Below are 13283 nucleotides of genomic sequence, written 5' to 3'. Positions count from 1 at the left end.
CACTGGATCCTTAACCCACTGAGTGAGGTCAGCGATCAAACCCACAACCTCATGGTTCCTAGTCGGATTCATTTCCACTGCACCATGATGGGAGCTCCAATTTTACCTTAATTTTAAAAGTACTGTACTGGTGGCAAAAATACTATTTTACTAGATTACTTATGAATGTTAGTGGCCTTTGTTTCTACTGCAAGCTTCAAAAATAAACACAAAATATCTCAAGTGATTATAAAAATTTTATTCATCATCCCAAACTGGATTATATATTACAAATTCTGATTAAAATAATAATAATAAAGGTATTTTCAGTAGTACCACAAACTATCTGTACCTGAAGATCAAAATCAAATAGTAAACTGGTAAGCATACAGTGAAACTTACTCATGTTTAGAATGTCACTTTGTTTAGAAAATTCATGAACATGTTTTTTCTGGTTATGACGTGGGACACACAAATAGCTATATATGATTTTCATTTAACAAACACATGAACTAGTCCTCATGCTCTAAAGGAGTCATCAGAAGGCAACAAAATCTTGTAATTTTTTTTCTAATGGTACATGAGACAGTAGGTTATGGTTTTGCAGAGCAAAATATAGTTCTTCTAATTCTCCTCAAATTGCCTTTTAACCCCACTGTCAGAGCTGCTCATAAGAACACAGCAGCATAGCTGGTTCAAGGGTTCCTACATAATCTGCACTGGGTTGGGTTGGAGGATGGCAAGGAAGGCATTCTAGGACAAGTTCTGGAATATGGAAGCAGAGATTTCTCATTAGAAACATTTATACTTGCCTACTCTAGCATAGGCCCTGAATTGGTCTGTTTGAAATTATAAACTATAATTAGGATTTCAATATGAAGTGGAGCAGCTTAAAAGAGCATCAATTCTCTGTTGATTCTTACGTAGTTGAGACAGAAACATAAATTTGGGGAAGAAGGTAGAAATGAGTATTTTCAATTCTCCTTTCTTAATACTGACAAAGGCATTCATCAGCACAGATGATTAAATGAAACTAAGTATTCCAAATTCTCACCTTTTCCAAATCATGCTTATAGTTGATTTTGGCTGGACAGAGATTTACTAACAAGGAAGAGAGAGTTTATCGCCAGGAAAAGTTAGAACATTGACACAGAAGTCCAGGGCAAAGTAGGCACCAAATCTAGGGAGGTAGAGAGCGAACTGCTTGGGACCCAGGAGCTAAGTAGCATGTGGAAGAGCACAGGATACCCTAGAAGACAAGAGCTAACCAATAAAATGAAAATACAAGTTCTGTTTAGAGAAGGAGGAGACTTGGTCTTGTCTCTGAAATCATAAACCGTACAATGTGTCCTTTAATGATTTGTTAAATGAAACTCTTTTCCTAAGCAAATTCAGACTTGCATCCTTTTAAGTAATGACTATGTCCTGCTACAGTTTAAGTCCCACTTGAAGAATAATTTTAAAAAGGAGTTGGAAGTAAGAAACAGGACATTTTTTGAGTATTTACCTAATCCTAGGCCTGAGAGCACTTAATATTTCATTCAATTCTAACTAAAAAACCCTTAGAAGTAGCCATAATTTCCCCAATTCACTCATGTGGAAATTGAGGTTAAGAGGTCCCCCAATATAAATCCCATGCAATGAAGCTGGGTTTCAAACTCAGGCCCAATTCAAAAGTCTGTGGTCCTTTTATGTTAACATGCCACTTTCCCTAAGTGGGATGCTAGCGGTGGTTGTAGGCTTTAGGTTCTCCAGGTTTGTTTTAGGAAAACCATCAGTCCATTCTCTCAGGCCTTCTCTTTTCCATTTCTGATATTTCTATTATTCTCTAGTTTTAAGGAAATTGTGCCAATCTGGTCTCGAAAGTATTCCTAAGCAGCCTAGAGAAACTATAAGACTTAGCTTCCTTTCCTGGACAAAGAAAAAGAGAGCAGTGCTTACAGAGCCTAATCTCCCTCTACCTGTCACTCAGAACAGATAGTTAGAATGACTCATGAAGAGATAGGGAGATACAGTCATCCTAGCCCACTCAGGGATGTATCTTGAAGGGAAAAAGGAAACTGGAGGGTTTCAGAATGAGTGGTACTAATAAAGTAGGGACATCTGAGTTCTTGCCCCATCGATATTCAACAGACAGCACAACTAGGAATGGATACAAACTTTAAAAACACTACGATCTGAGTTGGGGAACAGCTGCCAGGTTTGCCACTTACCTGCATCTTGGAGTCCTGATGTAGTGTTAGAAGAGAAGAGGCAACAGGTAGGTTTACATAGCATGTAAAGTGGTTTTTAAGCCATAAATGAAAGATAAGGATCTGTGATGAGTAAATACACTAAGGAGTGCATTTAGAAAAAGCAGAGGTATTAGTACTGATATTTTAGTGTTAACATCGAAATTGGGAATACAAGTATTATAAATGCAGAAGTATTAAATGTTTATGAATTGCTCATATTTTTATCTATTGATTGAGAAAGAAATAAGGAAACTAAGTTGTATGAATTTATAACCCTTTCAAAATCATGTTTTGTAGCATGGTCTTACTTGAATGCTTTGTCAACAAGTCTATCAGAGGTTAGTGAAAATAGTCTCACAATGGCTAGAAATTTAAGCATCACACAAGCATAGGCTTTCTTTTCACTTCAAATATGAAAGCAGGTGTGTGGAAACTTACATATATTTGACAGGACCAGAAATAAGTTCCCTTTCTCTCTTATGATGCCCTGTGCTCTAAGTCAATCCCATAATAGAATGCCTACAAAATGAACCTGCTAGCATCCTCTTTTGCTGTCCCCTGAAGTCTGATCACTTGAACATTAACTCGACCTCCACAACCTTAAAAATAGCACCAACATATAAGCTTAAATGGGTTATTCCTTTTTACTAGTACATCCTTCCTCAGCTGAGCCCAAAAAGTCCATCTTCTAGTCCAAACATTATCTAACACTTTGAAAGCACTTACGGAATATATCATACCCTACATTAGCTCTTCGAAGGGTGAGGGTGTTTCCCTCAGAGGAAAATTGGTGTGTTAACCACAGGGAGGGGGACAAAAGGCAGGTATGTGTCTCTCTCATCTCTGCTTCTCCACTGTAACCTAGCGACGTATCTGGCCCATGAAGTCTCCTTGATACACGTAAAACAAAAGAATCAAATCAGATGGCTCAGGAGTTAGGACTCTATTATCTTCAAACTCATCCTTTTTCTTTGGCTTCTACTTATGTTTGACAGAGACAAGTATCTTTTTTAAACAGTCATCTCCCCCTTTTTTTGCAGGAGGGGAATGCTACCGCTTCAACCTACTGTCTCAGTACAGCTGGATGACCTCATCCCACTCAGAAATGGGCCAAACTCCATTGGGCCGAACGTTGGGTGGAGAGCGCTTCCAGTCCCATGTCTTCACGGGAATCTTCCAGGTCTTACCATAGTTGGCCTCAATGTACTCGATGGTTTCACAGGGCACATGAACCTTCATGTCTACAAACTCAGTCCAGCACAGTGTAAATTTGGGAAACAGATATCTGTAATAAAATAGGCAATGTGGAGAGGAGTTAGGCTTCAACAGTGAAGTTTTATTAGCTAAGGAGCCCACTGCTAGTGCACTCTCGGCCAGAGGACAGTCCTCTTCCACTAAATAGCTTTGGGGATAGGTACAGGGACATTTTGTTGTTTTTGACTGTCCAGCATCTTTCCTCTTCTAATGTCAATAGCATCCCAACTGTTCTCCCCTATTTCCAGTCCATTTGTTTCAAGAGAGGCTGACCGCACCCCAGGGCTCTAGAGGTGGGTAAAAAAGACCCAGGCCTAACCAGGGTCAGATTATAGTGAATGGGCCAGAGATGGGAATTTATACACATTAGGTCAATGAAAGTCAGCCTTGGAATTCCTGTTGGAACTACTAGGGGAAGAAGTGTTCTTTTGCTGAGCTTTCTAACCTGGTAGGATGAAAGCTGAGCACTGTTGGTGGTCATCTTTGCTGTTAGCAGGGAGAGTCTGCCTGAGAATGAAGTCAAAGCAAAAAGTTGCCAAAAGATAAAGAAAAATGATAGAGTTCGGAAATTCCTGGGAAACTGCGTGGATATGGGTGTGGCCATTCCTTAAATACCAATAAATATACAAATATTCTTTTTGACTACATTTCTATACTTGCAATTTGTTAAGGCACACGTAGCAGTGAACAAGGAAACAAAACCCTCCTCATCAGCAGGGGAACCCGAATCAATCCTGGCAATAAATAACATTCTCTAACAATAGTATCACAAATGCTTGTGCCTTTGTGACAAGTCATGTTAATTCCTGTGTCCTGGGTTCCACTGTGGTCCCAGATGGCTTCTGATAACCTTAGATAGCTGAAGAAGAAATTCCCAGAGTCATACAGTAGTGAGAATTTCATACCACAATATGTGAATATGGTTAAGACCCACTATGTCGGCTTTCTGACCAAAGCCTCATCCCCCATCTCTACCTCCTCTTCATATGCAGGAATAGAGATCTAATGCTTGGATGTATGGTACTACAACAATACTGCTCTTAAAGGAAGTATCTATATAAACTACCTTCTTCCTGTTCTGCCTTTTATCACCTGCCTTTTTTTATTTCTGTTCTTAGCCCCAAACTTACTTTTTTCTTGTTTGTTTTTTAATAGGTTACACATCATTAAGTCCCCATCAAATTCAAACTGTTACTAAAAGAAGCCAACGAAAGAACACTAAAATAAGCAGCACATGTGTAAGGTGACACTTCTTCCTTCACAGCACAGACTTCTCAGGGAAACAGAGCAAGCACAAATCCAAAATGTTCACAGGCTTCTCCCCTACTCCCATCCCTCACATGAGCGCCCCCTCCTCTTTTTTTGCCTTTCTTTCTTTTATCTCTAATGCAAAAGAATATCTCTAAGCTAGCCCAAGGAATGTTAGTTATAATGAGTTTAATTCAATTTATAGTAGAAATATTTCAATTAGTAAGTTTCAGAAATTCTACCAAAAACATCTTTGTTAAAGGTAATTTGGATGAGTAAATGAAATTCTATATATTACAAAGGAAAGCTAAAAGTAGCAGGTTTGTTAAAGTTTATATTATAGCTTTATATTGTTTTCTGAGAAACATTTTTTTTTCTTTGCAACATGCAAAGAATTGTCAGTAATGAGATTTGAAGTGGTAATAGCAGAAATCACAGAAATTTAAAATATCAGAGGATTAAAGAAAAAAGGAACAGAGAAAAACCAGATGTCAAAGTGTAATCATATTGTCAAAATGGGATATAAATGGGATGTTCTCCAAGGAAAGGTCAGTTCTCATATATTTTGTTTTTGAATATCATGTTTTACCACCAGATGAACATAAAGCCATAGATTAAAAATGAGAGGCTGAAGAAATTCTAAAGAAAGCAACAAGTCCCTTTTACCCAAACCAACGGGTGCTGGCAGTTAACAGACAATCCCAGCTGGCTTCTGTGAAAAGAAGGCCACAGTAAATCTCATGGCTGAGGGAGAAATAGGATACAGCACAGCTCCACCATCTGCTGGCCCCAATTTTACTCTGCACACTCATATTCATGGAATTGCTTATTTTGCCATCAGACATATCCATCCATCATCAGCCTCCGCCCTCCCCAATCAGATGCTAGTCAGTGGAACGTCCACCTGTCCCATTCTATCAAGTTGACACAGTGAAGCTGAAATGAGGCAGAAATCATGGTCTACCTAGTAACAAAGGCCAGGAAGTGTCTCTCTTAAATGTCTCTCCTCTATAGTCTCATCAAAGAGACGAAATAAAGAAAAACGACAGATCCAGGATAGACAGGGTGTATGAGAATATTACAAATTTTATAAAAGCTTTTTTATAAAATGAAGTATTAAAAGCTTTCGATGAAGAAAGATACATGAAAAAACCCAAAACATTTAAAATATATAAACGATGTTAAAATAACTCAAATACAATTTAACTCAAAAGTTAATTTTTGTTCCTAAATAGAAACATCCCTAAGCTCTTTGTGGTTTTCTTTTCAAAAAATGATTTTCAAGCCTTTCAGCAAAAAGAAAATTTCAGCTTCCTAGGAGAAGAGGGAAGATAAACAAACCATAAAACATGAGAACTGATTGTAAAAAAGGATTGTGGAGACGAAAAGGGGAGTGAGTGACTCAAAACAACACATGCCATGTACTCTGTCCAGGTTACCAGTAAATAATGACTAAGACTCTACAACAGTCAACCTTAGCTTTTAAAGTCAAGAGTGAATTCTGCTAAGCAGTTTGCACTTTAAAGCTCTGAGATAGGATCCAAAATGTGAATAGATTTAAATTCAGATTAAGCAACCCCAAATCAGAATGTAAGTTCAAAGAATATCACCCACACACACAAAAATCCTCCCATTCATTTTCTATTTCATACTGCTTCTATTTCATTTTATTTTTGCAAAACGCAGTAGTTAGAATTAGGAGTTAGAATACGCTATTTTTTTTTCTCCTCACAGACATCCTTAAAATCTTTAAAACTACTCACTGGTGGTTGGCTAAAGTAATTTCATCAGTTTAATTGCACAACCTATAAATGTAATTGCTAAATGAAAAACATTATTTTTATTGTTAGTAGTTAGCTAGGCTAAGTGAAAGAGAGACACCATCAATTGCAACTGAATCTGACCTTTTTAAACATAAGTTTGCATTAAACTCTGGAGTAGGGATAGCAGAGCCATTTTTTTAAAACAAGAATTTCCTGAAAAATAACACAAATGGTTTATTCTCATTACCAATTTTGTCTCTTCTTTTAACTCTTAATTTCTTTTTCCTGTGTTGTTCCAGTGCCTGAGCCCTCTAGCATGCTGAATAAGAACAGGGACAGCACACGTTCTAATGGGTTTTTTTTCTGATTTTAATAGAAAAGTTTCTGAAGTCTTATCATTAAATACAAATGCTCATTCTAGGGTTTTGGTATACTCCCTCTATCAGGTTAAATTTCAGATCTCTTTTGTCCCAAGTTTACTAAAAGGACTTTTGTTGTTAATTATGGAATGCATCAAATATTTTTAATGTTATCTATTAAAGCAATCACGTACTTTTTTCTCGCTTTCATCTTTAATCCTTTTGTGTTGAGATTACACTAACATGCATATACTAAAAAATTCTATTCATTTGTGTTTCTTTTCATTAAGAATATTTTCATCTGTGTTTACTAAGACAGTAATTTTCGTTAAAAAATTTTTTTTGGTACTGTTCAAATACAGTTTTGCCATCAGTCATAAAATGAACTGCTTAAAGCACTTTTTTCTTTCTCTTTTTTTCCAAAATAAGGCATATAATATATGGAATAATCTATTCTGTGAAAGCATGGTAAAACTTTCCTGCACACCTTCTAGGTCTTTTAGTAGGGAAAAGAAGGGGAAAGGAGAATTTTGATTAGTAATTCAATTGCTTTAATGAGTATAGGTTATTTAGATCTTCTTGAGTTGATTTTGATTATTATTTCCAGAAAATTATCAACTTCACATTTATCTAATTATCATATTTAAGACTGTTGTCTTAGTTGTCCATAACATTTTCTTTTGAATCAGTGTAACACAATTGAGGGCTTTAAGTATTGAATATTGTTTTTAATTTTATTTTGTGGGGGGGATAAATCTCATTTACTAGTTTTGGAATTTATTTTTTTAAGAGCCAGTATTTGGATTTGTTGATCTTTGTTATTATTTGTCTTTTATTTCATTAATTTCTTCTCTTGGTTTCCTTCTTTCGCTTTCCTTAGGCTGACTGCCTTGCTCTTTTAATTTCTTCAGTTGGTAGCTTGATTTTTTAAAATCTATTTTTTTCATTCTTATTGTTTTTAAGGCTACAAGATTACCTCTATCCTTTTAACTGAATTCTACAAGTTTTGATATGCAGTACATTCATATCTTTGAGTCCTAAAAATTTTTGTCATTCCCACTATGATCTCCTTTTCAATCCATTAGTTATTAAAGAGAGCATTTTAAAGTTTTCACACATTTTAATTGTTGATTTCTAATTCAGTTCCATTGTGGTCATACAATGCCACCTACTGAAGTATTTATGTAGGGTTTTTTTTTTCCTTTAATCTGTTCATATAGAATTACATACACACAAACCCTGCAATTTTTATTAAAGCTTTCAAATCTATTAAAATTGCCTTCATTTTGTAGCACATGGTCAACTTTTATAAATGCTCCACTTAGAGTGGATAAGAAAGTATATTCACCATTTGCTGGGTAAAGAATGGCATAGAAATCAAATAGATCAAGCCTGTTAGTTCTGTCCCTATCTTCAATATTTTTACTAATTTCTTCTTTGCTTGAACCAGCAATTTTTAAAACAAAAGTATACCAAAATTCCAACATAATTGTGAACATGTCAAATATTTCAATTTATATATTTCAAGACCATACTGTTAGAATAATAAAGATCATGAATAATATTTCGTCTTGGTGGACAGTTCTTTGTAAAATTATGTAGTGAGTCTTTTAACCCTTTAATATTCCTCCCTCATAAAATTGCAATTTGTCTGATACTAAAATTATAGTACAGGTTTTTTTTGGTTAATAATATTGTGGTATATTTTTTCTATCCCTGTAATTTTCAAACTTCCTGTGTGATTGTGCTTTAGGTGTCCCTCTTCTAAGCATTTAATTGCTAAATTTTATTTTCTATCTCATTTGATAATCTTTGTCTTTTTATAGGTTAGCTTAATTTCCTCATTTATAAAATATACTAGCAGTATGTCAGAGAGATGTCAGCACAGACTGAATAAATGCAAAGTGCTTCGAATAGTATCTAACACGTACACAGTGCTATAACAATGCTGAAACTATTTTTATTATTTTAATGTTGTTTCAGTTTACCCTAATTTTTCTTTGACCCACCTTTCCTACTTTCTTGGATTGATAAAGGTTTACAAATTCTCTTCTGTTCTACTTGTCTGGAAGTTTTTTTGTCTTTTTTTTTTTTTTTTTTTTTTGCCATACCCACAGCATGCAGAAGAACCTAGGCCAGGGATCAACCTACACTGCAGCAGTGACAACAATGGATCCTTAACTACAAGGCCACCAGGGAACTCCTATGGAAGTTTTAAATAATACTTCTATCCAGTAGTAATTACAGTCTGTAATATTTCCTGTTTATTTTTTAACATACATACTTCACCACAACATTTTCTAATAAAAACTAAATGTATGCAGAATTTCTATCCTCTTCTTAAACATGGGACTTAGTATACTTTATTCCTTGAACACTTAACAAATCATTTCCTCATCAACTTTTTATTTTTTTTTTAGGGCCGTACCTATGGCATATGTAGGTTCCCAGGCTAGGGGTCAAATCGGAGCTACAACTGCGGCCTACGCCACAGCCACAGCAACGCAGGATCTGAGGCACATCTTCGACCTACACCATAGCTCATGGCAACACCAGATCCTTAACCCACTGAGCAAGGCCAGGGATAGAACCCACAACCTCATGGTTTCTAGTCAGATTTGTTTCTGCTGAGCCATGACAGGACCTCCCCCTTCAACTTATTTTTAACATATTGTCTTTTAACATATGTCATTTAACATATTTTAACTTTTTTTTTTTTTTTTGCTTTTTAGGGCTGCACTCCCGGCACATGTAAGTTCCTAGGCTACAGGTCAAATCGGAGCTACAGCGGCTGGCCTATGAAGCCACAGCCACAGCAGTGTGGGATCTGAGCCACAACTGCAACTTACACCACAGCTTACAGCAAGGCCAGATCCCCGACTCACTGAGCAAGGCCAGGGATTGAACCTACATCCTTACAGATACTAGTCAGATTTGTTTCCACTGTACCACAATGGGAACTCCTATTGTCTTGTTAAAAAATTTTTTAGCTTTTTTTAGGGCCTATGGAAGTTTCCAGGCTAGGGGTCAAATTGGAGCTGTAGCCGCTGGCCCACACCACAGCCACAGCAATGCAGGAGGCAAGCTACATTTGCAACCTACACCACAGATCACAATTATGCCAGATCCTTAACCCACTGAGCAAGGCCAGGGATGCAACCTTTGCGGATACTAGTTGGGTTTATAACCTGCTGAACCACAATGGGACTCCTGTTTTGTTTTGTTTTTTAAACAAGCAATGGCTAACAAATGTACTGACATATATTATCCATTTCTGTGTCCACTATTATTTCATATATATCATGTCTTCTGAGTTCTTTAATAGATCTCTAAGTGTGGACCTGTGAGACATAAACTTTCTTAGTCTTTGTACATATGCAAATGTCTTCATCTTCACCTCCCTAAGTATTAGTTTTAACTGTACACCACATTCTTAGTTGACAGTTATTTCTCCTCAGCTTTTGGAAAATGTTAACTCCATTATCTTTTGTCCTCTATTATTGCTGAGGTATATTTGTTGTTCCTTCATGAGCAATCTATTTTCTCTGGTAGCCTGCAAAGTTTTTTGGTTTGGGTATTACTGTTCCCTTAAGAAGCATCAAGATGTTAGATTTGTTTACCCTGCTTGTCTGTCTTTAATTTGGAAATTCTCTTTAAATATTTATCCAATTCCCTTTTAAGGGCTCAGCTATGTCTTTTGGACATACTCATCAATGATCTGTATTTGGAGCAAAGGGAATGAGGCACGGTGAGGAATTACTGAGCGACAATAATTATAAGTCACCAGCATCAATTTTGTCCATAGTTTTCTAAGCATCTCTAAGAATCATCTCTTGAAAACCAAAGTTACAGCATGCTGACTAGTATTTTTATTTTTATTTTTGTCTTTTGTCCTTTTCAGGGCCACACCTGCGGCATATGGAGGTTCCCAGGCTAGGGGTTTAATCGGAACTATTGCTGCCGGCCTATGCCAGAGCCACAGCAACGTCGGATCTGAGCCACGTCTGCTACCTACACCACAGCTCACAGCAACGCTGGATCCTTAACCGACTGAGCAAGGCCAGGCAGGGATGGAACCCACAACCTCATGGGTTCCTAGTTGGATTCATTTCCACTGCGCCACAACGGGAACTCTGTGACTAGTATTTTTAAAAACTATTTCTTCCACTAAACTTCTCACACTACCACTAGAGATTAAACCAAAGCAAAGGGGTAACAGAGGAATGGATAACATACCAGAGCCTAGGCTAGAATATAGCCTCTGGGCTAGAATACAGTCTCTAAGGTCTTCAGAGCCTGGGCTAGAATATAGTCTATGAGGTCTTTATTGACCCCATACACCTCTCCTGTCCCAAATTTCTAAGACATAATCAACATATAGAAAGCATATACATGTTTTATAAGATGAAATCCTATCCACTGAACCTTGTTTTTCTACAGACTTCCACTGTAAATTGAGTGATTCCACCTATCCTATTGACAAACTCTGCTATTCAGTCTTCATAGGACAGAACTAGTGATCTAAAAGAAATTTATATCATCAATGAATGAATAGACAAATTAAAGCTTGTATAGATAGTTATCATTTAACACCTGAATGCACATACATAATGACCATATCAAAAACTATTCATTTAAAGCATGCACACAACTTTTCTCTATGGCCAGAGGACAAAGCCTCAGGACATTTTTATTTCTACTGTATAACTTCCAAAAACTACATCTATAGCTCATCAACAAGTAATTAGACTCCAGCTGTGCTTGCATTGTCCAGGCAATTTTTACAGCATTTCTTTTTGGATGTAAGAGCTAAAGAACAAAAGGAGATTAAGTTATGATTTCAAGTTTACATGAATCACAAAATACTTATTTTTAAATTTTTATTATTTTTTTCCTTTTTATGGCCACACCTGCGGCATAGGGAAGTTCCTGGGCCAAGGGTGGAATTGGAGCTGCAGCTGCAGGCCTATGCCATAGCCAGGGCAACACCAGATCCAAGCCATACCTGTGACCTATGCTGCAGCTTGTGGCATCACTGGATCCTTAATCCACTGAGCGAGGCTAGGGATCAGACCAGCATCCTCACAGACCCTATGTCGGGTTCTTAACCTGCTGAGCCACAACAGGAGTTTCCAGCTTCTTCTATTTTGATCTCAGATTACCCTATTTTGTCCAAGGAAATGCAAAAGGCTCCAAGTTTATCCTTGCAATTAGATCTGCCTTAATTTTATGGCTTCTGGTCCCAGATATCCTCCTGTTTCAACTAGTGGTCCTGGACTCTTTCCTCTTACCAACAGTTTTCTAAGTCATAGAATTTCTTTTCTTTCTCAGTCTTCTAAATCAATCTTTGGAGGTGTAACTTACACATAATGAAATGCACTCACATGCATTTTAGCAGATGCATATACCTGCGTAACCACTTCAATAATCAGGATGTAGAACATTTCTACCATCCTGCCTCCCAAAGCTCCCTGTGCCCGTTGGCAGTCATGCAGCCAATTCACTCCAGCCTTGGTGATCAATGACTTTATTATAGTCTTGATTCACTTGCCTATTTTACAATTTCAAATAACTGCAGTCACAAAGTATGTACTCCTCCTATCTGACTTCTCCACTTAACATACTGTCTTGGAGATTCATCCGTGTTACTGCACATATCACTAGCTGATTCCTCTCTACTGCTGAGTAGTATTCCACTGTTTGAACATACCGTAAGTTGTTTATTTGGTCACCCAAAGATAGGCATTTGGATTGTTTCTATTTTGTGGCTACCATGAATAAGAATGCTAGGAACACTTCTGCAGAAGTCTTTTAGGGAAACTTTGCTTTTATTTCTCTTGGAATACTACTTTATGGAATTATATTCAAACAACAAAATATATTGCAGTCTTACAAAATATAATTTACTTTACGTAAGTGAAAGGCCTACTATTTATTCATTCTGAGATAATCTTCTCTTTAAAAAAATCTCACTTTATAAAGAACTGCCACTTCTGTGTATTGTATAAGTACACAATTACCATGTAACACACATTCAATGTTCTTCCCTCAATGGTTTGGAGGTGTAATTAAGGAGACCTAAGATATAATCTATATGTTGTAAAATATACAAGTATAAACAGAGTAGGAAATGACACCATTTTTTGAAAAGCTAATGTTTTAAAGAAATTATTCAAATTTTCCTTCTTAATTTCACAACTGTAAGTACTAAAAAGACAAATGTATTTTTTGAGCTAAAACGATGGAAGCAGAGTACCAATCTATGAAGCTGAGAGCGCTTATGAGTGCGAACTCTTGTCTTTAACTTCCTGAGAAGCAGTGACTGAAAACACCTAGGGTGACTTAACTGTACGGTTTTGATTCTCAAAAGTGCTAGGTTGGATCAAGTCATCAATCTGGTGTCATTCTTTCATCTAAATGGAATACAGCAGACTACACTTAAGAGG

At 36.7% G+C, this 13283-nt stretch overlaps 1 protein-coding gene across 3 annotated transcripts in view; it reads right to left on the bottom strand.

The window, feature by feature from the left end:
- Window positions 1-265: 265 nt before the first annotated feature.
- FKTN (fukutin) overlaps window positions 266-13283 on the bottom strand; it is a 63197-nt gene continuing 50179 nt past the window's right edge. For all 3 annotated transcript variants that reach the window (XM_047768092.1, XM_047768093.1, XM_047768094.1), the window contains one exon: window positions 266-3498. In XM_047768092.1, the coding sequence (XP_047624048.1) occupies window positions 3285-3498 (214 nt within the window). In that variant the 3' untranslated portion in view covers window positions 266-3284. The remainder of the gene's footprint in view (window positions 3499-13283) is intronic.

The sequence above is a fragment of the Phacochoerus africanus genome, chromosome 2 (assembly GCF_016906955.1).
Source record: "Phacochoerus africanus isolate WHEZ1 chromosome 2, ROS_Pafr_v1, whole genome shotgun sequence".
In the NCBI taxonomy this organism is placed as follows: domain Eukaryota; kingdom Metazoa; phylum Chordata; class Mammalia; order Artiodactyla; family Suidae; genus Phacochoerus; species Phacochoerus africanus.
The sequence above is the reverse complement of the archived record's forward strand: the minus strand, read 5'-3'. Positions and strand labels throughout refer to the sequence as shown.